This window comes from Schistocerca piceifrons, chromosome 1, assembly GCF_021461385.2.
Source record: "Schistocerca piceifrons isolate TAMUIC-IGC-003096 chromosome 1, iqSchPice1.1, whole genome shotgun sequence".
NCBI lineage: Eukaryota > Metazoa > Arthropoda > Insecta > Orthoptera > Acrididae > Schistocerca > Schistocerca piceifrons.
This window is the reverse complement of record NC_060138.1, coordinates 792,787,300-792,813,134: the sequence shown is the minus strand read 5'-3', so window position 1 is coordinate 792,813,134 and position 25,835 is coordinate 792,787,300. Positions and strand designations below refer to the sequence as shown.

Below are 25,835 nucleotides of genomic sequence, written 5' to 3'. Positions count from 1 at the left end.
CAACGCAGTCTGACTTTCAATAATCCCTACAAAAGAATGGCCCTGACTAACAATAACCTATACCTTTCATGAACCACTTACCTCACAAAAATCTTCGCTACTCAAACTACCGCAATACAGCGAGCACCAATACCGCCAGCTAAATAAAAGATTCTAACTACTGAAGGCACTAACTACTGATAGGCATAGTTAGCAAATGAAAGATTTTGATAGAGAACAAACAATATATTTACCTTAATAATATTAAAAATTCATCATATATATATATATATATATATATATATATATATATATATATATATATATATATATATATATCCGTTCATGATATACAGTATTACAAATTTACTCTTTCTGATGGACACACGTCCAGATCGTCCGTTCTCAAAATTCTGCCATCTATCTCCCCACATCCACCACTGCTGGCGGCTCACCTCCAACTGCGCAACGCTACGCGCTGTTCACATCCAACTGCCTAACACTACAATATCGAATATTTTAACAATGCCAACCAGCCACTGACTGCACACAGCACAGCCAGTGATTTTCATACAGAGCGCTACGTGGCGTTACCAACATGAAAACCTAAACAGCCTACTTACAACCGCTCAGGGAGTCGCTACAGATAACGTAGGACTCACCTGAGTAGGAGCGGATATACTCTAGGGCGCGAGAGATGGCTACCAGCTCGGGAGTGTAAACACTCGCGCCAGACGGCAATGAGCATTGTTCAGAGTGATCCCCTAGAGTAATAGCACCACCCACTCGACCATCGAACCGACGGTATAGAAGCCAGAGCCTTGAAACGCGGCAAGGATTGAAAGAAAGCGGCAGCGGAGGGCCTCATGAGGGACTGAGTCCTTCGGGCCATGTGACAAATCGAGCCGAAGTCTTGGACTGGCACACACCAGGGGGGTATACGTAGAGGGGCCCGGAAAAGAGGTGGAAGAGGGAAAAACTCAAGCCCAGAGAGAAGAGCCCGGACGCGAACTGCGATCGTACATCCTGACCGGGGCCGCCGTCTTGGAAGATGTACGACCGAGTTGGGGAACAAGAGACGGCAATTTGGATGCTCCGGCAAGCTACAAACATGTGCAGCATAAGAGGCCAGTAGACGTAGGCGCTGGATCCGCCATGGAGGGACACCAGCCTCCACAAGCATGCTTGATTTTCTGAGCCGTATTCTAAAAGATAAGTCAGTATCTGTTCTCAATTACCACACTTCGGAGTCGGTCCCCAGTCAAACTGAACCTATTTTCGTCCCTTGTTTTACTACAACAGAGTCATAGAAAGTTTATGAGCTTGCATCAGCGGAAGTCTGTAAGATTCATTCACCATTTACCGACGTGCAACGATGTCGCGGTGATCGGTAGCCTTTTATCACTGTCGTGGCGAACCTATACATGGAGAATTTTGAAGTAAAGATACAAAAATTCTCTACATTCGTATCGTCGTGTATCTATTGACACGAGGACGACACATTTTTTCTGTGGACATGTGGGACGGAAAAAAACCTGTTATATTTGCCAAGCATAAAATTATACCTGAAATAGTGTACCAGTTATCTGTCCTCGATATATTCGTTAATGGAATGCAGGCCTGTACATAGGCTACGGAACGCATCCACACCACAAGACACCGTTCTCACAAAGAAATGTTGCGCTGAGGATACTGCTCCATATAGATCGCACAATATCAGCGAATGGATAGCGTTGCCATGAATGTCAGCGTTCTCGAAGGGATGACGTTCGTAATAGGTCCCCAAAATACAAACGAAGCGTGCAGACATTGTGGGTAACATCAGCGCCACCTGCGGAAGAGACTGAGACCCAAAAATGACTGCTTATCTTCCATACGCCGATTTAATCTCCTGATAAACCAGCAGGTTCCAACGGATACACGACATCCAACACATTTCATTTTCGTTTACACCGATACATACTCCGTAACATTAAAGGAGGTCGGATGTACGGTGTATCCTATGATGGTACAACACGCCGCTCTGCTGCAGAACAATAGAAGTTGAATGGAGCGAGGCGGCACACTGGCTAAAGCTCTCGCAAGCGAGGACAAGGCTTCAAAGTTGTAACCTCCCCCCTCCTTCCTAATCCCGTCTATTGTCCACATTAGTCTTTTATGAAGATTTGAGATGAGCGAAGATTACAATAAACTTTCTAGTTTACTTAGCTTTTCATGCAGAGTTGGCTGCAGTCCTTCTTGTCTAGGGGTCTGATTCTTGAAGCTGAAAATGTCACATTTTAGGTCCTCACGGTTGGATTGATCTAAGTAAATTTGAAGATTGTTGTTGCAAAATATTTGTTTTCACGTAAATCTGTTTTCTCGCATTTTAGTATATCACACAGCCTTTTGATTTTTCACATAAACAAACCCGAAATTACATTGTTCGCACAAAATGCAAAAATACGCTTTATGGCATCAGAGGCATGCTTACGACAATCTTGAAATTTATTTAGATCAATCCAACTGTGAGGACCTAAAAGTCACATCTTCCGCTTCAAGTATCAGACCCCTAGACAAGAAGAACTGCAGCCAACTCTGCATTAAAAGCTAAGTAAACTAGAAAGTTTATTGTAATCTTCGCTCCTCTCAAATCTTCATAAAAGGCTAATGTGGACAATAGATGGAATCAGGAAGGAGGGGTTGGATTACAAAGTCCTGGTCGGCCAAACAGAAATAATTTTTTTTTCCTGGATCGCCGAATTCTTTTTGATTTTCTTGAAGAGCTGATTTCCTTCATTGTCCTTCGCCTAGTCTATCTTACACACCGCCTGTAATGACCTGTTTTTGGAGAGGCATTAAACGCTAATCTTCCTTTCTACCTCTCTTTCACAGCAACAGAATAGTTAGTGGTGCAAAGCATAGCAGTCTTTCACCCAAATGAAACACCGAAACAAAACAATTGTTGCTTAGAGCAGGAGTTCTCAAATTTTTTACATTGCACTCCCTTCTGAAAAATAAATTATTTTGCACCTCCTTCTTCAGCACTTCTCATACTTGGCACAAAAACAGCGCACAGCATCTATTTTCTTCTCTCTAATTTTTGTAACAATCAGCTACAATAATAATAATAATAATAATAATAATAATAATAATAATAATAATTAGAGACTGTTCTCCAAACACATTAGAACTAGTTTTTATATTAGTCAAAAGAGGTGAAATTTAACAATTACAGCTAATTTATGCATAACCTTAACTGTGTGTGTAGTTGTCGGAATTGACTAAATATGTGTATATCACTACATATCTATTTTACGTATTAGTTAGTTTGTTGAAATTTAGCTTTTTCTATCTACATTGCATCTAATTCATTTAGATGTTCTAATATATGAAATATCACGCCTAAGAATGATGATACATCTATAGTCAACACTTAAATCCCAATTTAAAACATATTATGTTTAAACTGATCATCCAAAAATCAAATAAATAATAGTAAAAATGCAGATGTTTCAAAATTCAAATTTACATTTGCAAATGTAGTATGACGTGTGTGCTTGACTTTGTGAATACAGTGGGTCCAGTCTTGCTTGTATCTCTGAAACAGCAACTCGCAGATTCCATTTCAGCTGCAGTCGAGACTGATATTTCGTTTGATTAATGGCACTAGGGATAATCTTGCCGAATCTGCACCCACAAATTTTCAAGAGACTCCTATTTAAATTCATTTCATAATGTTCTATCATTTGAGAGTTCTGTTAGCTCCTCATGTTTACCGTTGACAAGAGCCTGATTACTGGTCTGTTGTGATAATATCGGACGAGTTGTGGATCCATTAATAATCAGATGAAGGTTCAGGAAATTTAGCCTCCGATTGTTGAAGAAGGTTTTCGAGATGTACTGCGCGCATTCTACTAGTTTTGTGTACATCCAACTCATTTTCCTTCAAGAAATCATTCAGACAAAATGACATCTCGTAGTTACCCTTCGCCATTTGTATGTTTTGAAAGCGCAAGTCTACTCTTAAAGACAATGACTTCCTCCTCTAGAAAGATGGCGATACTCTTTCGTTCTTGAAGTCATACGTTAAGATCATTCAGTTTCGTTAACACGTGTATTTCATTTTTCATGTCAGAGGCTATTCATCAATACGCTGACCACGGTGGTATCGACTTCAGACACTCTCCAAACATTTCTCCATGAATTTTGACGGCTGCGGGAAGAAGTAAATTCCCGCCAATAATGCATGGTGTTTTGGATTTCGCAATTAAACGGGATTCATCTTGAATGCTCTCAGGGCTTTCTTAGCAACTGATATCTGCTTTTTGAGGAATCTGACGTTCCCTTTTAATTAGCTCAGGATGATAAAAAGATTCGAAGGGTTTACTCACATGATCATGGTGTTCTGTCTGCAAGAGTCTCTTTGATTTTATACTCTTCAAGCTATCGTTGGCTAAAAACAAAAACACATTGCGATCTTCCTCATTAGTCATAAGAATACTGTTAAAGCCTAACGGCAGATAATCAGCTTTATATTAAACATTTTGGTTTTAGCGTTTATAAATAACGGTGCTGATAAGAACAGAAGAAGATGCGCAAGAAGAACGTACTTTGAATGAATTCGAATATTTTACTTTACCACTACAAACTACTAATTATTAATGAGAATGGCGGAACTTGTATCGCTTTATTTTAAATTCGGTTAACTACTTCCACTGAAGCGGCACTAGAACCCAACTTACTACCTCCGAATTCACTTCGGAAGCCTCGGCTGAAAACGAATGGACATTCACAATGGCTGTGATTAACAGCGTATTATTGTAGTCAGTGTTTACAGGAAATGGCGGTTACATTGTCAAGTGGTTTTCTGTCATTGGTGGTTGTTAAATGCTTAATAAGTAGCTAACCCTGGGGATGACTGGCGACAGTTTCTCAGCTTTCCCACTGGCAGGATCTACTGGTCAGTTCTTGATAAATAAGACAGCAAATTAACAATGGGGGAGCTTCCTAACTTGGCTCCTGGAAATGAGAATCTGACGCAAGCAGTATTTATTCACCGAAGATACATAATATAAAATGCAAATATTTCAATGAAGGCCGGCGCCCCCTCTATTAATCTGTGCCGCCCTCCCAGGCTCCCACCTCCGTCCCCCCCCCCCCCTGTGCACACTCCCCCCCCCCCCCCCCCCCACACACACACACTTTGAGAATGCTGGATTAGAGTGTCGTGAAAGAAGCTATTCTCTTATAATTTAATGATATATTTGTCTGGACCACAGATTAATTTCTTGACACGTTTCGGCCACTGGTCATCTTCAAAAGGACATGAAATAGATTCATACCAATTATCTCATCATTGTTATCTGGTACAAACCAAAAGTCCAAACACGGTTTAAACCGACAATATCGATATAGTTAGGTAACACGATTTCGATATCATAAATAGGGGGAAATAGTCCATTTGCATTTGCAAAATGGTCGGTGCCTGAAACGCGTCGGGAAATTAACGAAATATTGGAGATCAAGATAAAGACATAGTCAAATTGTATTAGTGCAGCTATGAGCGCTACATCTCATTTTGTTAACGCAATATATTTTCATGGTTAGAGATTTTGGGGATGCCACATTTTTTACTCTTCGCCTTGCAATAACGTGTAAATGTCAGAGCTAGTGTTGGTTCAGGGAGCTAATTAACAACAATAGTAAACGTCTGTATAAAACCAAAAGCACGTCGTAAAACTACAGGGCTATTACAAATGATTGAAGCCATTTCATAAATTCACTGTAGCTCCATTCATTGACATATAGTCACGACACATTACAGATACGTAGAAAAACTCATAAAGTTTTGTTCGGCTGAAGCCGCACTTCAGGTTTCTGCCGCCACAGCGCTCGAGAGCGCAGTGAGACAAAATGGCGACAGGAGCCGAGAAAGCGTATGTCGTGCTTGACATGCACTCACATCAGTCAGTCATAACAGTGCAACGACACTTCAGGACGAAGTTCAACAAAGGATCCACCAACTACTAACTCCATTCGGCGATGGTATGCGCAGTTTAAAGCTTCTGGATGCCTCCGTAAGGGGAAATCAACGGGTCGGCCTGCAGTGAGCGAAGAAACGGTTGAACGCGTGCGGGCAAGTTTCACGCGTAGCCCGCGGAAGTCGACGAATAAAGCAAGCAGGGAGCTAAACGTACCACAGCCGACGGTTTGGAAAATCTTACGGAAAAGGCTAAAGCAGAAGCCTTACCGTTTACAATTGCTACAAGCCCTGACACCTGATGACAGAGTCAAACGCTTTGAATTTTCGGCGCGGTTGCAACAGCTCATGGAAGAGGATGCGTTCAGTACGAAACTTGTTTTCAGTGATGAAGCGACATTTTTTCTTAATGGTGAAGTGAACAAACAGAATGTGCGAATCTGGGCGGTAGAGAATCCTCGTGCAGCAAATTCGCAATTCACCAAAAGTTAACGTGTTTTGTGCAATCTCACGGTTTAAAGTTTACGGCCCCTTTTTCTTCTGCGAAAAAAACGTTACAGGACACGTGTATCTGGACATGCTGGAAAATTGGCTCATGCCGCAACTGGAGACCGACAGCGCCGACTTCATCTTTCAACAGGATGGTGCTCCACCGCACTTCCATCATGATGTTCGGCATTTCTTAAACAGGAGATTGGAAAACCGATGGATCGGTCGTGGTGGAGATCATGATCAGCAGTTCATGTCATGGCCTCCACGCTCTCCCGACTTAACCCCATGCGATTTCTTTCTGTGGGGTTATGTGAAAGATTCAGTGTTTAAACCTCCTCTACCAAGAAACGTGCCAGAACTGCAAGCTCGCATCAACGATGCTTTCGAACTCATTGATGGGGACATGCTGCGCCGAGTGTGGGAGGAACTTGATTACCAGCTTGATGTCTGCCGAATCACTAAAGGGGCACATATCGAACGTTTGTGAATACCTAAAAAAACTTTTTGAGTTTTTGTATGTGTGTGCAAAGCATTGTGAAAATATCTCAAATAATAAAGTTATTGTAGAGCTGTGAAATCGCTTCAATCATTTGTAATAACCCTGCATTTACTGTTCTCGTGATATGGTAAGACGGAATGTATTGATCACAGATGTAAACGCTCAAGTTACTGGCGAGTTTCTAAATGCTCCGTGTAATGATGAAACAATACAGAACTGCAATTTATCCTTCGCCGATGGAACACTTCGTCACTTGGCAAAGAAAAGAAAAACTTCTAGCGTGGCACAAAGTTACAGCATTTTGTCGTGGAGGCTGTAAATGCCTTTTTAGTTGCAAACTTAATATTTTCTTTGACACAGTAAAATTTACTCTGTTTGTCTTAAAGAAAATATTAAGTGAAGCAGACTCCATTTTTCTGTGGTAATAACTAACTTGTCGAAATAGGGACGTTAAAATACTTAATAAAGAAAACGAAGGTTTCAGTTTTAGGGTATCTTGGGATCTGATACTCAGTATGTTTAAGTTTCGCAAGCCAACTCATCCTTCAGGATACGAAATCATCGAATGAATGTTTAAGAATAATGTTTCTCTTATCTGAAGAACTCTATTAGGAAGGTCGACAAAACCCTGTAAGCCTAAATGTAATCGTCAACTCCAGTGGACGCCCAAAACCTATCGTCGTGTTGGCTGTTATTTATTTAAAGAATCTGTATGTTGTTGGAAATAAAACGATATTTCTAAACAGCTGAACTACACTTTTTTGCTTTACTTTACATGTGGCAAGGGCCTTATCGACCATACGCTTGGTCTATGAGTCTCTTCCACTTCTGCCTGTCCAATGCGCTGTTTGTTCAGTTGCTGTTGCTGTTCATCCTAGTTGTGTCCTCCCGAATGTTATCCCGCCATCTGATTCTGGGTCTCCCTCTTCCTCTCGTTCCATCTATTGTTCTGCTGAATGTCATTTAGGTAGTATATTCTGTCATTCTTGCTGTATGGCCTGCCCAATTCAACCTTCTCCTCTTGAGCACTTCGACGATGTTACGGTGTTTGTACAGCCCTCTTAATTCTTCATTCTTCTTATCCTCCATTCCATGTTATTTTCGTCGTATACAGGTCCAAAAATTTTCCTTAGTACTTTTCTTTAGAATATTAAGTTTTTCGTCATCTCTGTTTCTAAATATTAATGTTTCACATCCATATAACATCATAGGTATAATGGTCGATTGATATAAGCGGATTTTGAAGTTACTGATAAGTGATGTTTTTATTAGAATTTAGATGAAACTAAAAAGTGTCTTGTTTGCTGTTGATAAACGGGCATCTATTTCTATGTCTGTTCTGTTGTTATTACCAAAAAGACTTCGAGGTACTTGAAATGGTCAACGGTCTTGAAATTGAACCCATCTACAGTCAGAGGTGCATCTTTTCTGGTTTTCTTACTTATGGGCAGGTATTCTGTCTTCTCTTCATTAACATGTAATCCTGTTTTCTCAGCAATTTTGTAGTAATTTTGCATCATTCTGATTAATTCTCTTTTGGAACTACTTATGAGTGCTACATCATCTGCATAGGCAAGTCTTGTAATGTTCACATCCTGTAGCTGGATCCCTTGTGGACTGGTTTTAGAAAATTCTCTATTGATCTTTTCTAGGACAAGGTTAAATAAAATAGGTGAAATGGCATCCCCCTGTCAGCTGAACTACACTGCCGGAAAAAAATAGTTCACCAGAAAAGATGATGTGATTTGATTCGATGACGGCCTATGCCACCTTGAGAATAGTAGATTTACTGATAATGCTTTCAACGTCGTTCGCCAACAGATAGAGTTTTCAGCGATAAAAGCAGATTTTGCCTGCGGGTAAGGGACACTCGTTTGTGCATACGATGTAGACCTGGTGAGCGCTGTCTCGTAGAATGCATTAATGCAAGATACAATGGCCCCACCCAGGATTTATGGTCTGGGATACGATAAGCAATAACTCTAGTTCATCGTTGGTGTTTCAGTAGGGTACGCTAACCAGCGCTCGGTGCATGCGGATTGTTGTTAGAACCGTTCTTTTGTCGTTCTTACAACAGGAAGGCGATGTGTCGCTACAACGGGATAATGCACGCTCACACACTGCCCGTGAAACTCAATGTGCTCTGCCAAGAAGTGCAGCATTTCGCTGCCCACTACGAACTTCGGACTTGTTTCCAATCGAGCACATTTGGGATATGATCCGACGAGGAGTGACTCGTGCAACTTGTCAACCAACAACTCTTACAATACTACGTGAAAATGTCAATCAGGCGTGGCGTAAAATATCCCAGGACAGTATTCACAATGTGTACGATCAACTGGATGGCAGGGTCAGCGTCAGCATTGCTACCTGTGGAGGCTACACCACATATTAACATGGTGTCTCAGAACAGCTTGAGCTAATGATTTGGAAACGTAATCACTCCACGTACTCCATATGAACTATTGCGTATGTGAATTGTGGATAAATGACGATGGTTGGCTTACGGAGATTATCTCGGGACCAGCTGCTTCTTCCCGCCTCCCCCAACCCCCCCCGCCCCCCCCCCCCCCCCCCCGCTCTGCTCCCGTCCACCCCTCCTCACATCTCACATGCCGATATGAATGTGAGAGCTAGCGGCGCACCGTGAAGACGTGATAACAAAAAACGCTAACATCGAACGTGGCCGTTAATGGCGCTCCTAAACGGCTGTATGAAGCCAAGAGCACGTCGTAAAACGATTTACCGCTCTTCTGACGTGACTAACGAAAATGTGTTCTATCGAAAGTGAAACCGTTGTAGTTATTGGAACGTTCCCCAGTAGCAGATTCTGATTTCACAGATGCGCAGATTTGGATATTTTCGAAGTGACTGTCTTTATGTTGATCACACTAAGCTATTTTCTTAGCTCCTCGAGGATTTTCCTTTAATTAAATGCTCTTGCTCTTTAATATTGGCCCACACGTGTTCTCAGATATGCGGAGGATGCAACATTTTGAATGGTTCACAAAATGAAAAGCACCTAGCAAGATGAAGGTAATGGAGAAGCAATAGAACTACAAAAATAGCAGAAAAATAAGCAGTTAACGAGATGTGATTCTTGAGTTTCTCCCGGTGTATTTGATAAAATATCCATGGGTATGCTGCCGGTCTATAGTGTCCAACGGGCACAATATTTCGGCGATCATACATGTCGCCATCATCAGGTGAACTGACGGACTGAGCTCCTGAGTAGCCATGGGAAGCCCACTCTCACCGGTGGTAGCGAATTTGTACATGGAGAACTTCGAGGAGGAAGCCCTGTCGTCATCCGTATGGAAACCTACTTGCTTTTTCCGTTACGTGGACGACACGTTCGTCGTCTGGCCACATGGTATGGATAAACTCCTTGACTTCCTTACACATCTGAACTCCATACACCCCAACATTAAATTCACTATGGAGACTGAAACGGAGGGTAAATTACCTTTCCTTGACGTCTTGGTCAAGAGAAGGGCTGACGGCACCCTAGGTCATGGGGTGTATCGGAAGACTACGCACTCTGATCTGTATTTGCACGCAGACAGCTGCCACCACCCTTCACAGAGGAATGGGGTACTTAAAACTCTAGTACATAGGGCGCGCACTATCTCTGACGCAGAGAGTCTACCCCAGGAATTGGAACATCTGAGAACTGTATTTCGAAAAAATGGGTACTCAGAGTGGCAGATTCAACGTGCTCTCCGCCCAACCACTGCAGCACAACCTGTTGAGATGGATGAAGTCACGAGGGAGGAGGTAGGCACTGCATTTATTCCATACACAGGCGCACTCTCGGGGAAAATCGCCCGCATTCTGAAGAAACACCGGGTCGGAACTGTGTTTTGTCCTCCAAATAAAACTCGTGCACTGGTGGGGAGCGCCAAAGATGACCTCGGTTTGAGGAAGGCCGGCGTGTACCAGATTCCGTGTCAATGTGGCAAGTCGTATATTGGTCAGACGATGCGTACCGTCGAGGATCGATGCCGTGAACACCAGAGGCACACTCGACTGATGTATCCGAGCAAGTCGGCGGTCGCTGAACATTGTTTGTCGGAAAATCACGCCATGGAGTATGACCGCACGAGGATTCTGGTACAGACGTCGAGATACTGGGACAGCGTTGATAGAGAGGCCATCGAAATTCGCACCAATGACGACCTCATAAACCGTGACTGTGGCTATAATCTTAGCAAGGCTTGGGAACCAGCGATCGGGTTAATCAAGAGTAAATCGAGCAAACGTATCGTTGTGACGACCACGGCGGACAGAGACATCACGCCGACGTCATCTCAAAAGCCGTCGCAATCTTTTCCACCGCGCGACCGTGGCGCAGGGCGCGGACGGCGGAGGGAGCGCGCCGCGGGCGGAGGGTATTTAAATCGGCCGCCGCCGCGACCGAACCCAGTTCCCTCTGAGCAGCCATAGCGTACGGATCTCCGTGCCGGCACGTTCACAGGAGCTCAGTCCGTCAGTTCTCCTGATGATGGCGACATGTATGATCGCCGAAATATTGTGCCCGTTGGACACTATAGACCGGCAGCATAACCGTGGATATTTTGATTAGTTAAGGAGATAATTCCTGAATAAGTTGAAAGGACCAGAGTTTGCTGAGAGGCTCAAAGGAAGCTTTAGACAATAATTCACTGAAACAGGAGAACTGAATACAACAGAAGACGAGTATGCAGTTTCTAGAGATAAAATAGAGGGCAGCAGTGGATCAAATAGGTGAAAAAGACAAGACCTAGTAGAAATCATTGGCAAAAAAACAAAGCGATCAGAAACTGCAAAATGACTGAGCAGAAATGGCTAGATGACAAATGCAGGGCTTTAGTGGCAAACATGACCTGGCGAAATATAGACGCTGCCTATAGGAAAATTAAAGAGACCGTTGAAGAAGGGAGAAGAAGCTGTAGGAATAATAGGAGGTCAGATCCAAGCAAGTACTAAGCAAGGAAGGCGAATCTTAGAGCTGGAAGGAATATATAAAAGCGCTATACGAGGGACAATATTATAGAAAAGAATGGGGAAGTAAAAGAGCAAGCATGGGTGACGTGGTATTGCGAGAGCAATTTGACGGAGCACTAAAAGACCTAAGACGAAACAAATTGCGTCAAATTATCGAGATGCCAGGTAGAGCCACCCGTGACAAAACTTTTCCACCTACTGAGACAGCTGAAAAACAGGATTGAAGATTGTAATAATTCCGTTTCTAAACAAGACTGCTTCTGACGGTTGTGAATATTACACAACTATAGGTTTACTAAATCATGGTTGCAAAATGCTGACATGAATTATTTGCAGACGAATGGAAAAACTGGCAGAAGTCGACCTCAGGGAAGATCATTTTGGGTTCCGGATGAATGTAGGAATACGAGAGGGAATAATGATTCGACAACGTATCTTAGAAGCTAGGCTGAAGAAAGGCAAATCTACGTTTATAGCATTTGTAGATTTAGAGAAAGCTCTCGCCAAAGATCGCTGGAATACATTCTTTCAAATTCTAAAGGGTTGCTGTTGTTGTGATCTTCAGTATAAAGACTGGTTTGACTGGTTCGACGCAGCTCTCCACGCTACTTTATCCTATGCAAGACTCTTCATCTAAGAGTAACTACATCCTTCTGAATCTGATTACTGTATTCATCTCTTGTTCTCCCTCTATGGTTTTTACCCCACGCTTCCCTCCAGCACTAAATTGATCGTCCCTTGATGCCTCATAATGTGTCCTACCAACCGATACCTTCCTCTAGTTACGATGTACCACAAATTTCTTTTCCCCACCAGTTCTATTCAGTACCTCCTCATTAGTTACGTCATCCACTCATCTAATCTTCAGCATTCTTCTGTAGCACCGTATCTCAAAAGATACTATTCTCTTCTTGTCTATCGTCCATGTTTCACTTCCATATATGGCTACACTCTATACAAATACTTTCAGAAAGGACATCCTTACACTTAAATCTATACCCGATGTTATTAAATTTCTCTTCTTCACAAACGCTTTTCTTGCCATTGCCAGTCTACATTTTATACCCTCCGTACTTCGACCATTATCAATTATTTTGCTGCCCAAATAGCAAAATTCATTTATTACTTTAAGTGTTTCATATCTCAATCTAATTCCCTCAGCATTTCCTGATTTAATTCATTCTATCCTCGTTTTACTTTTGTTGATGTTAATCTTATATCCTCCTTTCAGGACACTGTTCGTTCCGTTCAACTGCTCTTCCAAGTCCTTTGCTGTCTCTGACAGAATTACAATGTCATCGGCGAACCTCAAAGTTTTTATTTCTTCTCCATGGATTCTGATTCGTACTCCAAATTTTTATTTTGTTTCCCAAACTGCTTGCTCAATATACAGATTGAGTAACATCTGGGATAGGGTGCAACCCTGTCTCACTCGCTTCTGAACCACTACTTCCCTTTCGTGCCCCTTGACTCTTGTACTGCCATCTGGTTTCAGTACAAATTGTTAATAGCCTTTCGCTCCCTGTATTTTACCCCCTGCCACCTTCAGAATTTCAATGAGAGTATTCCTGTCAACATTGTCAAAAGTTTTCTCTGAGTCTACAAACACTATAAACGAAGTTTTCCTTTCCTTAACCTATCTTCTATGAGAAGTCCTAGGGTTAGTATTGCCTCGCGTGTTCCTACATTTCTACGGAATCTCAACTGACCTTCCCGCGGTCAGCTTCTACCAGTTTTTTCACTCTTTTGTAGAGGTTTCGTGTTAGTATTTTGCAAACGTGACTTATTAAACTGATAGTTCGGCAATTTTCGCACCTGTCAGCACCTACTTCCTTTGGAACTGGAATTACTATATTCCTCATGAAGTCTGCGTAAATTTCGCCTGTCTCACACATCTTGCGCAACAGATGGAAGAGTTTTGTCATACCTGGCTCTCCCAAGGCTGTCAGTAGCTCTAACGGAATGTTGTCTGCTCCCGATCTAGTTCTAAAGGTAGCAAGGGTAAAATGAAGGGAGCGAAAGTTATCTATAGCTTGTGCAGGCACGAAAGTACAGTGACAAGGGTGGAAGAACACGAAACGGAAGCATTACGGTATTTAAGAAGGGAGTGAGCCAAGGTTGTACCCTATCCCCAATGATACTCAGTTTATACACTGAGCAAGCAGTAAAGGAAATGAAGAAGATATTCGAAAATATAATTAAGGTTCAGGGAGGAGAAATAAATACTTTGAAGTTTGCCGATGACATTGTATAATGAGGTGACAAAAGTCAGGGGACAGCTATATGAACATATATAGATGGTGGTGATATAGCATGCTCAAAGTATAAAAGGACAGTGCATGGGCGGAACATCATTTGTACTAATGTTATACAAGTGAAAAGGTTTCCGACGTAATTGTGGTCGCACGACGATTAATAACAGACTTTGAACGCGAATAGTGGCTGGAGCCTGACGAATGGGACATTTCTTTTCGGAAGTCGTTATGGAATTCAGTATTTTGAGATCCACAGTGTCAAGAGTGTGCCGAGAATATCAGATTTCAGCTATTGCCTCTCACCATGAACAACGCAGTGGCCGACTGTCTTCACTGAACGACAGAGAGCAGCGGGGTTTGCATAGAGTTGTCAGTCCTAACAAACAAGATACACTTCGTGAAATAAACGCAGGAATCAATATGGAACGTACGACGAACATATCTGTTTGGACAGTGAAGCAGAATTTAGCGTTAACGGGCTATGGCAGCAGGCACCGATGCAAGTGCCTTCGCTAACAGCACGACATTTCCTGCAGCACCTGTCCTGGGCTCGTGCCCATATCCGTTGGACCCTAGACGTCTGGAAAACCGTGTCCTGGTCAGATGAGTCTCGATTTCGGTTTGTAAGAGCTGATGGTAGGGTTCGAGTGCGAAACAGACCCCACGAAGCCATGGACCTAAGTTGTCAAGAAGGCACTGTGGAAGCTGGTGGTGGCTCCATAACGGTGTGAGCGGTTGTTATTTACCGTTAAAATTTCTTTCATCGTAGACAGAACGCCACGCAAAAAACTACTGCGGCCTTCTAGGCGACACAGGTTTAATTGTGGGCATCGTAAACACAGGATAACATGATGGTCACGTATGAATTACAAGGTTTTGGGGTGAACGTTTTATTCCGTAGTGGTGTGCAACCAAGAAGGTAGCTGCGTGATACTTTCAGTGCAGAGAGAGGTGGACAGTAATTTCCAGCGTAGCCAGTGTCCCACGTCACAAGCTCCTCTTGTGGTCTACCTTGATAACTGTCGACAACAGGGTAAGCGCCACGTTGGGCCACTGTTTGTGCTTCTGACCCTCCCAATGAAAATGTTATGTACTCGGGATACTCTGTGCCGAACGGTTTAGCCCTTCCACGATTCCGAAGTCCAGCCACATACCGTGTGCGGTGCTGCTATCTCTGGCGGCTGATTTCGCGATCTGATTCGTGCAGCGGCCAGAGACAAGGTCTTCTCGCTCGTAACAGCGAGCAGTGCCGTACGCAAGTAATCGGCAGTATGGGCCGCATCTAGCCGTTGTGTAATGGGTCTTTCTTGTTGCATTGCTGAAACTTGCAGTCACTTATATAGAGGTTGTTGTGACAGGTTCGGTCTCACTTTCATGGATAGCCAAGTAATTGCATTCTGTTTAGTGTTCTCGTACGTAACGGAAGTGCCTGGAGGATTTTCCTCAATTGTTCGATGATTTCTTTAGTAACTCGTGAATCGATTGAATATTGGCTGATGTGTTACATTCTAACAGCAGTAATAAGGTATTTCTTACTTTAGGTACGGCATGTGTGATTTCGCAGTGAGTTTAGTGTGTGTGATCTGATCCTGGCGCGTCATGCCCTACGTATCTGGAAATTAGTTTTAGCTCCATGGTTAATGTTTCCGCAGTTTCGTGTGTTTGGTGATTGGGGACATATGTGTTGATTCGTATGCGAACCGTGTGCAGGTTAGGTTGTTAACGTGTCAGTTTTATGTCCACTAGTGATTGTGTGTGTTCCAGGTGTGTTTAGACACCACGTCTGGAGAAATTTGTTTGGCTCGCATTGCGTGGTTTCCTCAGTGATGTGTGGTTGCTAATGGACAGTGACGTTCGCTGGGCGTGCGAAACGGCTAGAGGTTTGCTCCTCGATAGTTATTTACCCCCCCCCCCCCCACCCCTCCCATGAACCATGAACCTTTCCGTTGGTGGGGAGGCTTGCGTGCTTCAGCGATACAGATAGCAGTACAGGAGGTGCAACCACAACGGAGGGGTATCTGCTGAGAGGCCAGACAAACGTGTGGTTCCTGAAGAGGGGCAGCAGCCTTTTCAGTAGTTGCAGGGGCAACAGTCTGGATGATTGACTGATCTGGCCCTGTAACACTAACCAAAACGGCCTTGCTGTTGTGGTACTGCGAACGGCTGAAAGCAAGGGGAAACTACAGCCGTAATTTTTCCCGAGGGCATGCAGCTTTACTGTATGATTAAATGATGATGGCGTCCTCTTGGGTAAAATATTCCTGAATTAAAATAGTCCCCCATTCGGATCTTCGGGCGGGGACTACTCAAGAGGACGTCGTTATCAGGAGAAAGAAAACTGGCGTTCTACGAATCGGATCGTGGAATGTCAGATCCCTTAATCGGGCAGGTAGATTAGAAAATTTAAAAAGGGAAATGAATCGGTTAAAGTTAGATATAGTGGGAATAAGTGAAGTTCGGTGGCAGGAGGAACAAGACTTCTGGTCAGGTGACTACAGGGTTATAAATACAAAATCAAATAGGGGTAATGCTGGAGTAGGTTTAAAAATGAATAAAAAAATTGGAGTGCGGGTAAGCTACTACAATAAGCATAGTGAAGACATTATTGTGGACAAGATAGACACGAAGCTCACGCCTACCACAGCAGTAAAAGTTTATATGCCAACTAGCTCTGCAGATGACGAAGAGATTGATGAAATGTATGATGAGATAAACGAAATAATTCTGATAGTGAAGGGAGACGAAAATTTAATAGTCATGGGTGACTGGAATCGTAAGTGACGTTAACAGTGAGCTATCTAGCTTAAGTAGCTGGAGATAGCTTAGTGAGCAGCTGCTACTGTCTACTAATGTGTAATGAATTTTAGTACTACGTGGGTACGTGGAAATATCTTACGTATGTAGCTATTTTTTGTGAGTACTTGTTACATATGTGACTGTGTTGTCAATGTGGTTCTTTATCGTAGTACGCGATGCCTTCGCGTTTGCTTTCTTACGAGGCCAGAAATTTTGAAGTTCTTATTGAAAGATTCTTCAGTGTATTTATTTCAAGTTTAGAATGTTTTTTGATGGGGTGCTTTTAAATACTTTTGCGTGGTTGTTTTAAAAATTGTCAGCCGGTGGTGTTGGTTGCAATGAGATCACTCTGATTATGCAGATCTGTTTCAGAGCTTCCACTTTCCGTTGATGTTGTACTCCCAGCAGCTATGGTGAGCACGCCGTCGTTGCTACCGACAACCGCACTGGTCGAGATGGCCAGGTTCCCAGACATGGCGCCTAGCTCACTCGAAGGACATCGATGGTTCGTAATTGGCATCAAATCGGAAGACTTGTGATGAACTTTGGCGCAATCACCCTCAATCGTAAACAACCCAGTACTCCAAACTCAACCATGTAACCTGATACAACTGTCACAATCACTTGTTAACGGAATGCTCATGGCGTTTGTTACCCCCCCCCCCCCCCCCCTCCGTCCCACTCTCCATGTTGTTGATGTTGTGGTCGTCAGTCCAGAGACTGGTTTGATGCAGCTCTCCATGCTACTCTATTCTGTGCAAGCTTCATCTCCCAGTACCCATTGCAACCTACATCCTTCTGAATCTGTTTAGTGTATTCATCTCTTGGTCTCCCTCTGCAATTTTTACCCTGCACGCTGCCCTCCAATACCCTTGATGCCTCAGAATATGCCCTACCAACCGATCCCTTCTTCTAGTCAAGGTGTGCCACAAATTTCCCATCTCCACAATCCTATTCAATACCTCCTCATTAGTTGTTAAGTGATCTATCCATCTAATCTTCAGCATTCTTCTGTAGCACCACATTTCGAAAGCTTCTATTCTCTTCTTGTCCAAACTATATATCGTCCACGTTTTACTTCCATACATGGCTACACTCCATACAGATACTTTCAGAAACGACTTCCTGACACTTAAATCTATACTCGATGTTAACAAATTTTTCTTCTTCAGAAACGCTTTCCTTGCCATTGCCAGTCTACATTTTATATCCTCTCTACTTCGACCATCATCCGTTATTTTGCTCCCCAAATAGCAAAACTCCTTTACTAATTTAAGTGTCTCATTTCCTAATCTAATTCCCGTAACATCACCCGATTTAATTCGACTGCATTCCATTATCTTCGTTTTGCTTTTGTTGATGTTCATCTTAATAATGAACAATAAAAACGGGTAATTACCGGAACCATCACCATGCCTAACATAACGTGAGAATAAACACCGAACAATCTGCGGACACCGCTGAAGCACATATTACAGACTGGTGTTGCAGAATGGTTCTGGGTGGAATGTCACGTGGAACACTGTCACTTGATATTGCGCATTATCGAACCGTGCAGCTTCTTAGGTGAATGCCCTTACAGCATACACTAAGGAAAACAATCAGCGTGTACGGCTACATACACCATCTAGGGCCAGAGCACCTCGTATGATGTTTCAGTGAGACATCAAATATCATTTTGCCAGCTGGACGTAAAAGTTGCATTGCACCACAGGGAATCTCTCTTCATGGAACCCCAACTGGAAACCGTACACGAGAAATACTGGTTCTTTAAAAAATTGTGTCCTTTATTCTTACAAGAAATATTTCGAGTTAAAACTCAAAGTCCTATAAAGAAGCCTGTCAGTCCAAAAAGTTTCAAGAATGAGTTAACGAAAATGAGATAGGTATAGAGGGTGGTTTTAACGCTTCAGCTGTTCTATGTAGTCTTCCCACACTTGTCATACAACTGCGTGAAACTGGCAGAAAAGTACTTCTTTGGGATGTTGTTCAATTCGTGTTTCACAATGGCACAAAAGTCGGTTGTGCGGTCAAAACGTTGACCTCCACTGTGAATTTCCACACTTCGTCGTTTTGTGGAAGTTTTGTATTGGAAATGCCAAGTCTCGTCACCCGTGATGATTTTTTTTCCAGAAAAGAACTGTTCTCTTCTTGCATTTCAGTCAAGTAGCCGCAGGTGTCCACGTGTCGTTTTTGTGGTGTGCATGACAAACTTGGCACATAATTTTCTCTTCTTCAGAACTTTCTGGAGACCTTTCGAACACTTAATTTAGAAGTGTTGCTCCATTTTGATTTGCAACACAACAGTGTTGACACAGTATAGTCACGCGTGCACTATACAGGGTGGAGAGTAATTTGGTCACTCGCATTTCGCAGCACGATTCCTCACTTACTGGCAGTACAACAATGTCTCTCACAAAATTTCGACCTGCGCATATTTCGTGTAGTAAATGGATGTTAAAGATTGGCAATCTGGCAACCCTGTAATCACGTGTATGGTAACTATCTCCGTCAGAACAGAGCAGTAGTGCTGTGTAGGTAGTGCAGTGGATAGCGTTTTGGGTTAGCATGCAGGGGGGCAAGGGCGCGATTCTGGGTCGAGGCTTCTTTGTTTTTACTAGCTAAAAGTAGTCTGCGTGGTACGGTATCGGGCAATTGCAGAGGGTGTTCCGCAAAAGACTTTCAATTACATACTGCGAACACAGGTATGGAAATACAATCTGTTTCTCTGGGCAGCTTTTAATGACGCCTTTCGTACGAGGGTTGCCCAGAAAGTAATGCACCGCATTTTTTTTTCTCAGGCGAAAACAATGCTGCAAATGCGAAGCGTTACCTGTGTATTGTTTGAAGTCTCCTGAATGAGCGTGCCAAGTTTCCGTCACTTCCGACTGACAGCCTACCTGCAGGACAGTTTCAAAGTGGCATCTGTAGGTGATGTATGTTACAAGCAACGTGCCGTCATTGAATTTCTCACTGCAATGAAAGAAACTGTGGGGAATATTCAGAAACGCTTTTGCAAAGTCTATGTTCTCGACAAATGCCCATATAATTTCAATGGCGTTTAATTTGCAGTGCGTTGCAGGAAACCTCAGAAGTTTTATTTTCTTGTCCACTGATCGTAATATACTATACAAAAGGTATTCCTGCGCCCTGAAGTGCGGTCGGATGTGTTCTAGCAGGCCAGCTTTAGTGAATTCCTCATATGATGTGGCATTAGATAGAAGTTCTACATTATTGCTTTACATCCATTCAATAATACACTCCTGGAAATTGAAATAAGAACACCGTGAATTCATTGTCCCAGGAAGGGGAAACTTTATTGACACATTCCTGGGGTCAGACACATCACATGATCACACTGACAGAACCACAGGCACATAGACACAGGCAACAGAGCATGCACAATGTCGGCACTAGTACAGTGTATATCCACCCTTCGCAGCAATGCGGGCTGCTATTCTCCCATGGAGACGGTCGTAGAGATGCTGGATGTAGTCCTGTGGAACGGCTTGCCATGCCATTTCCACCTGGCGCCTCAGTTGGACCAGCGTTCGTGCTGGACGTGCAGACCGCGTGAGACGACGCTTCATCCAGTCCCAAACATGCTCAATGGGGGACAGATCCGGAGATCTTGCTGGCCAGGGTAGTTGAATTACACCTTCTAGAGCACGTTGGGTGGCACGGGATACATGCGGACGTGCATTGTCCTGTTGGAACAGCAAGTTCCCTTGCCGGTCTAGGAATGGTAGAACGATGGGTTCGATGACGGTTTGGATGTACCGTGCACTATTCAGTGTCCCCTCGACGATCACCAGTGGTGTACGGCCAGTGTAGGAGATCGCTCCCCACACCATGATGCCGGGTGTTGGCCCTGTGTGCCTCGGTCGTATGCAGTCCTGATTGTGGCGCTCACCTGCACGGCGCCAAACACGCATACGACCATCATTGGCACCAAGGCAGAAGCGACTCTCATCGCTGAAGACGACACGTCTCCATTCGTCCCTCCATTCACGCCTGTCGCGACACCACTGGAGGCGGGCTGCACGATGTTGGGGCGTGAGCGGACGACGGCCTAACGGTGTGCGGAACCGTAGCCCAGCTTCATGGAGACGGTTGCGAATGGTCCTCGCCGATACCCCAGGAGCAACAGTGTCCCTAATTTGCTGGGAAGTGGCGGTGCGGTCCCCTACGGCACTGTGTAGGATCCTACGGTCTTAGTGTGCATCCGTGCGTCGCTGCGGTCCGGTCCCAGGTCGACGGGCACGTGCACCTTCCGCCGACCACTGGCGACAACATCGATGTACTGTGGAGACCTCACGCCCCACGTGTTGAGCAATTCGGCGGTACGTCCACCCGGCCTCCCGCATGCCCACTATACGCCCTCGCTCAAAGTCCGTCAACTGCACATACGGTTCACGTCCACGCTGTCGCGGCATGCTACCAGTGTTAAAGACTGCGATGGAGCTCCGTATGCCACGGCAAACTGGCTGACACTGACGGCGGCGGTGCACAAATGCTGCGCGGCTAGCGCCATTCGACGGCCAACACCGCGGTTCCTGGTGTGACCGCTGTGCCGTGCGTGTGATCATTGCTTGTACAGCCCTCTCGCAGTGTCCGGAGCAAGTATGGTGGGTCTGACACACCGGTGTCAATGTGTTCTTTTTTCCATTTCCAGGAGTGTATAATCCTTTCTCAATTTCGTAGATGGATTTCGTGATACTGGATTTATCATCGTGTAATATGGAGCCTGTCGAAAACAAACGCAGATCTGCTTGGTAATTTTTCGAGAACGCTACTAAACGGCTCTTGATAGTGTCTGGCATTCATTTCAGAATGATAAACCGCTACCCCTTTTTGGTAAATAAAACACAAGCAATCTAGCGGGCCAACCATAGCGCCATCTGGTTTCCCCCTTCAAGCTAGACAAGTTTCGTTATTTGATTTTTTTTCATTTGACGGTTATTTCGTGAGATATTTGGCCCGGTCACGATCAATGGACCACCCTGTAGAAACGTTATTCATCCGGTGTGCAGACGAGGATGGTTACACATTTACGTAAGAAGTATAAGCTTGTGTTGCGCTTCAGGAGTTTGATGTTTATTCTGGACACTAGCTCGGTGGTCACGGCGCTCACCGAAGTCGATCTTGCCGAAGCCGGTGGCGACGCCGACGGCGGCGGGCAGGTCGGGCTGCACGTGGAGGCAGGCGGGCCGCGTGTACGCGTCGAAGTGGACGGGGTGCTCGAGGCGCAGCAGCGCCACGTCGTCGTAGCGGCTGGGCGGCCTGTAGCCCGGGTGCGCCACGCGCTCCGCCACCGCCACCTGCTGCGGGTTCGCGTCCCGGTTCTTGCCCTCCAGGTTCACGTCCCCCAGTCGCACCCAGCGCGCCGGGCCCCTGCAACGGTTCAGAAAGCAGCAACTACTACAAGTCCCTCACGTAGTTTATACTCGTAGGGTCGATAACAGCCATCAAATTCACCACGTAATTTATGTGCTTGAAACACACATTTTATGTTTAACCTTTCCAACGCGCGCATTCCTGGCACTATACCACACCCTCCTGAAAACCTAACGATCCCTTCAGCTCCATCTGAACTAATTTACTTAACTGCTGCAATCGGTGGCTCCTCAAGATCTGACCTTTCGTAGTCTGGGCAATATCTTAACTATAGGACGAACCACCTTCTGCTCCCATTTACAACTGTCCTATCTAGTTTAGTATGTTCTAAAACATCTCGAACTAATCCTAGATTGTAACTACTAGAAGGCCGAATACGGAGATTTTACCTTTCTACCACACTCCATACCTACAAACCCTTAGTCCAACCAATCTGCTCTTATCTGAAAGTCGCCTGAATTTCAGTTCCACGACAATGTTACCACTGTCTCCACACTATCCGTCTACCCTTTCCGACTACGATCCTATACAAATATCAATTTTACCTAGCTACCATCCCACACAAAACACCTATCGCCAACTTGAGACCGAGCATCTTATCCTTTCATCCTTGATTATCAATTCTCGTACCCTGACAGGCTTGTACCAATACATTTTCACCTCCCCCTTCCCTCCCTAACCTTCCACCTACACACTCTGCACATCCTGTCGCAACGAAGTCTACCTAACAGCGAATCATGCCCACAGATCCTCTCATCCCTGGAGCTTTAACAGAATGACCCTCTACCTTTCCTTACCAAGATTGCTGTTCGTCCCACTTCCTTCCTTCCCTTTCAAAAATCTTCGTCTGAGGTCCTCCTCCTCAACTTTTCCATCCCATATTTCTTCCAAAACTCGATGCAACAACGCTCCTCACTCACTTTCTGTAACTCAGTCTGGTAAAGTACAGTGTTCCATATCCTATAAACATTACTGTAAATTTTCTGCATTTTAAAATATATCAATATTTTACTTAAAATCTTCAACGGTCAGGTGCCCTTGTAATTATTTTATTCTGACATATATCTGCGCGATATTAATTCATTTTTGTCACCATTTCGTGATTAATTTTACATAGACTGTACTGGGCACATTTACTGGGAGTAAAAGTTTCGATTTTTCTCACTGGGAACGTGTTACCCAGGGTGGTTTCTAGGACCTCTTTGTCGGCTGTGAATCTCATTAGGAAGGACTAATGTCCACTGGCAGCTGCGCAGTTTTCGCGGAAGTAATGCTGCGGCCAGTTTCGTGCTTTTGTTGGCAGACCAAGCACATCCCCTGCCCCTGAACAGAAGGCGCCGTGTCGCCATTTCCATCCTTATAGAATAAATGAGCACGCCATTTTTGTCTGTTCTGTTTGGACATCAAAAGACGTGTCCATTATAATTATCCGGGCTGTTATGCCGTGGTCGGTTGACGAATTCTGTGTCGATTCTCAACGTTTCGTCTCCGACTGCGGGAGACATCTTCAAGGGGGTCCGTAGCTCAATGGAAGGTCCAACACACCCACTGGCTCGCTACTGTCAGCTCAGTCAGTAGCGAGCCAGTGGGTGTGTTGGACCTTCCATTGAGCTACGGACCCCCTTGAAGATGTCTCCCGCAGTCGGAGACGAAACGTTGGGAATCGACACAGAATTCGTCAACCGACCACGGCATAACAGCCCGGATAATTATAATGGACATAATATTTCCGGCCGTGAAAGTCTACATTTTAGTATCAAAAGACGTGGCACTCAGAGCCTGCCTGAGTGGCGTCGGAAGGGTCGTTGCTTTCGCTCCAAAATTTGGTGTTACACAATTGAATTGAGTCGCTCCGCCACCGTGCTTGGCGCGAAGAAGCCGACAAATCAGTGAAACATTTCTCCATTCCACCACCAACGACTTACTCGTAAAGGTGCCTTTTGTACGCCAAGAGCGGGAAGCTTCCGTGGCGTTCCCCATTTTTTCATGAAGTAAGCTATCTTCCCGTGCGGCATATTAGCAACAGCATTGAGTCTTCCCCTCCATATAGAGTTTTTGTGAAGGTACGGAGTTGTGGAGGGCGACATATATTCCGTGATCATTCGATCTCCGCCCTCCACGAGGGTCACTCGTCTCTCGACCATCATTTGGTGCTGATGGGCGCACGGTCTGTGTATTTTGTGGACATGTATGAGTATCGTAAGTGTCCTATTTTCTTATGTGATCCACAATCAGCGCAGCTAGCTGTATGCTTACTTTCCTGCCCAACAAGTCTTGCTTGTTTTTGTTAAAATCTGTGTCATTGTGTTGTGTTATCAACTCTGACTTCGCGAGATGCCTAGATAAGCGTAGCTTGCTGCACTTACTCCATACAGTTTCCACACTGATTCCTCCCCACAGTGTTAGCTTCAATCTGTAATTTGATCTGAGTTTTAGAAAACTTTGTTGTCTGTTAATTTTTATTGTGATTTTTGGCAGTCACCAGAGAAAATAAATACCTGTTAATCTCAACCTTGGAATAGGTTGCAAGATACTTTACATTCTCTTATAACTTTTCCATGCTTAGCCGACCCACTAATAACAAATACTAACTGCTGCACACGTAAGCGTGTTGTTTCACTGTGACGGTGTTATCACAGTGCGCAGTGGCCAAACTCAGACATCACTTGTATTAAGTATTCAGAGAAAAGAAGCAGCATTGGTCCCTCTCCTCTGGTATTTTCAAAATTTTTTTTTTTATAAAGAGCATTGCACTTAAATACCACGACTCTGGTCAAGAGAAGTGGGGCTGAACTTTCACTGTGCTTGTACATTTTATAAAGGCTTGCTGCTGAAGAGCAGCACTCTGCCACTGCCGGGCATAGCACATGAGGATACAGGGCCTCTGAGACGTACTGCTGTGTCGTCTGAGTTCTGTGAATCACTATCAGAGGCGGCTTGAAGTCATACCTGATAACTCTCGTCGAAACGCCGTTAGGACTAATGCTAGCATGTGTCTCCAAAATATTGATTGATTTGTGACCTTAAGTTATTGTTATGTTAGTTGATGTATAACCCCATGATGGTTTATTTACGACCCCCGTGGGATAAAGTGTCCTTTTGAGAACCCCTCACCCCTTCCACCTCCCTCTCCTCCTACCCAACCCCTCTCTCCTCCCTCTGACAATGCAACTGACACTTTTGATATCAAATTAATTGGCTAATTAATTAAACTGATCAATTAATTAACACTTCCTCCTCTGGAAAATACCCCAGCCCTCCTCTCTCACACCCTCTCTCCACTTCCCCTCCACTACCTGGAAATTGGCGGGGAAAGATCTCAGACTGTGCTGGAGAGGAAGGATGTTACGACAGGAAATTCAAATCAGTGTTAGTTACGTAACGGAGGATATACTGTTTATTTACAAAATTCAGTTTTCATGGGTTAATGTCTTTATTTAGGGCAAAAATCTCACATCCAGCAACTACA

The 25,835-nt window shown here is 44.2% G+C and overlaps 1 protein-coding gene across 1 annotated transcript in view; it reads right to left on the bottom strand.

Moving 5' to 3' along the window:
- Nucleotides 1-25,835, bottom strand: part of LOC124775119 (serine protease snake-like) — a 216,871-nt gene that overhangs the window by 50,917 nt on the left and 140,119 nt on the right. The window contains exon 4 of the mRNA XM_047249961.1: nt 22,104-22,363. Coding sequence (XP_047105917.1) covers nt 22,104-22,363 — 260 coding nt within the window. The remainder of the gene's footprint in view (nt 1-22,103; nt 22,364-25,835) is intronic.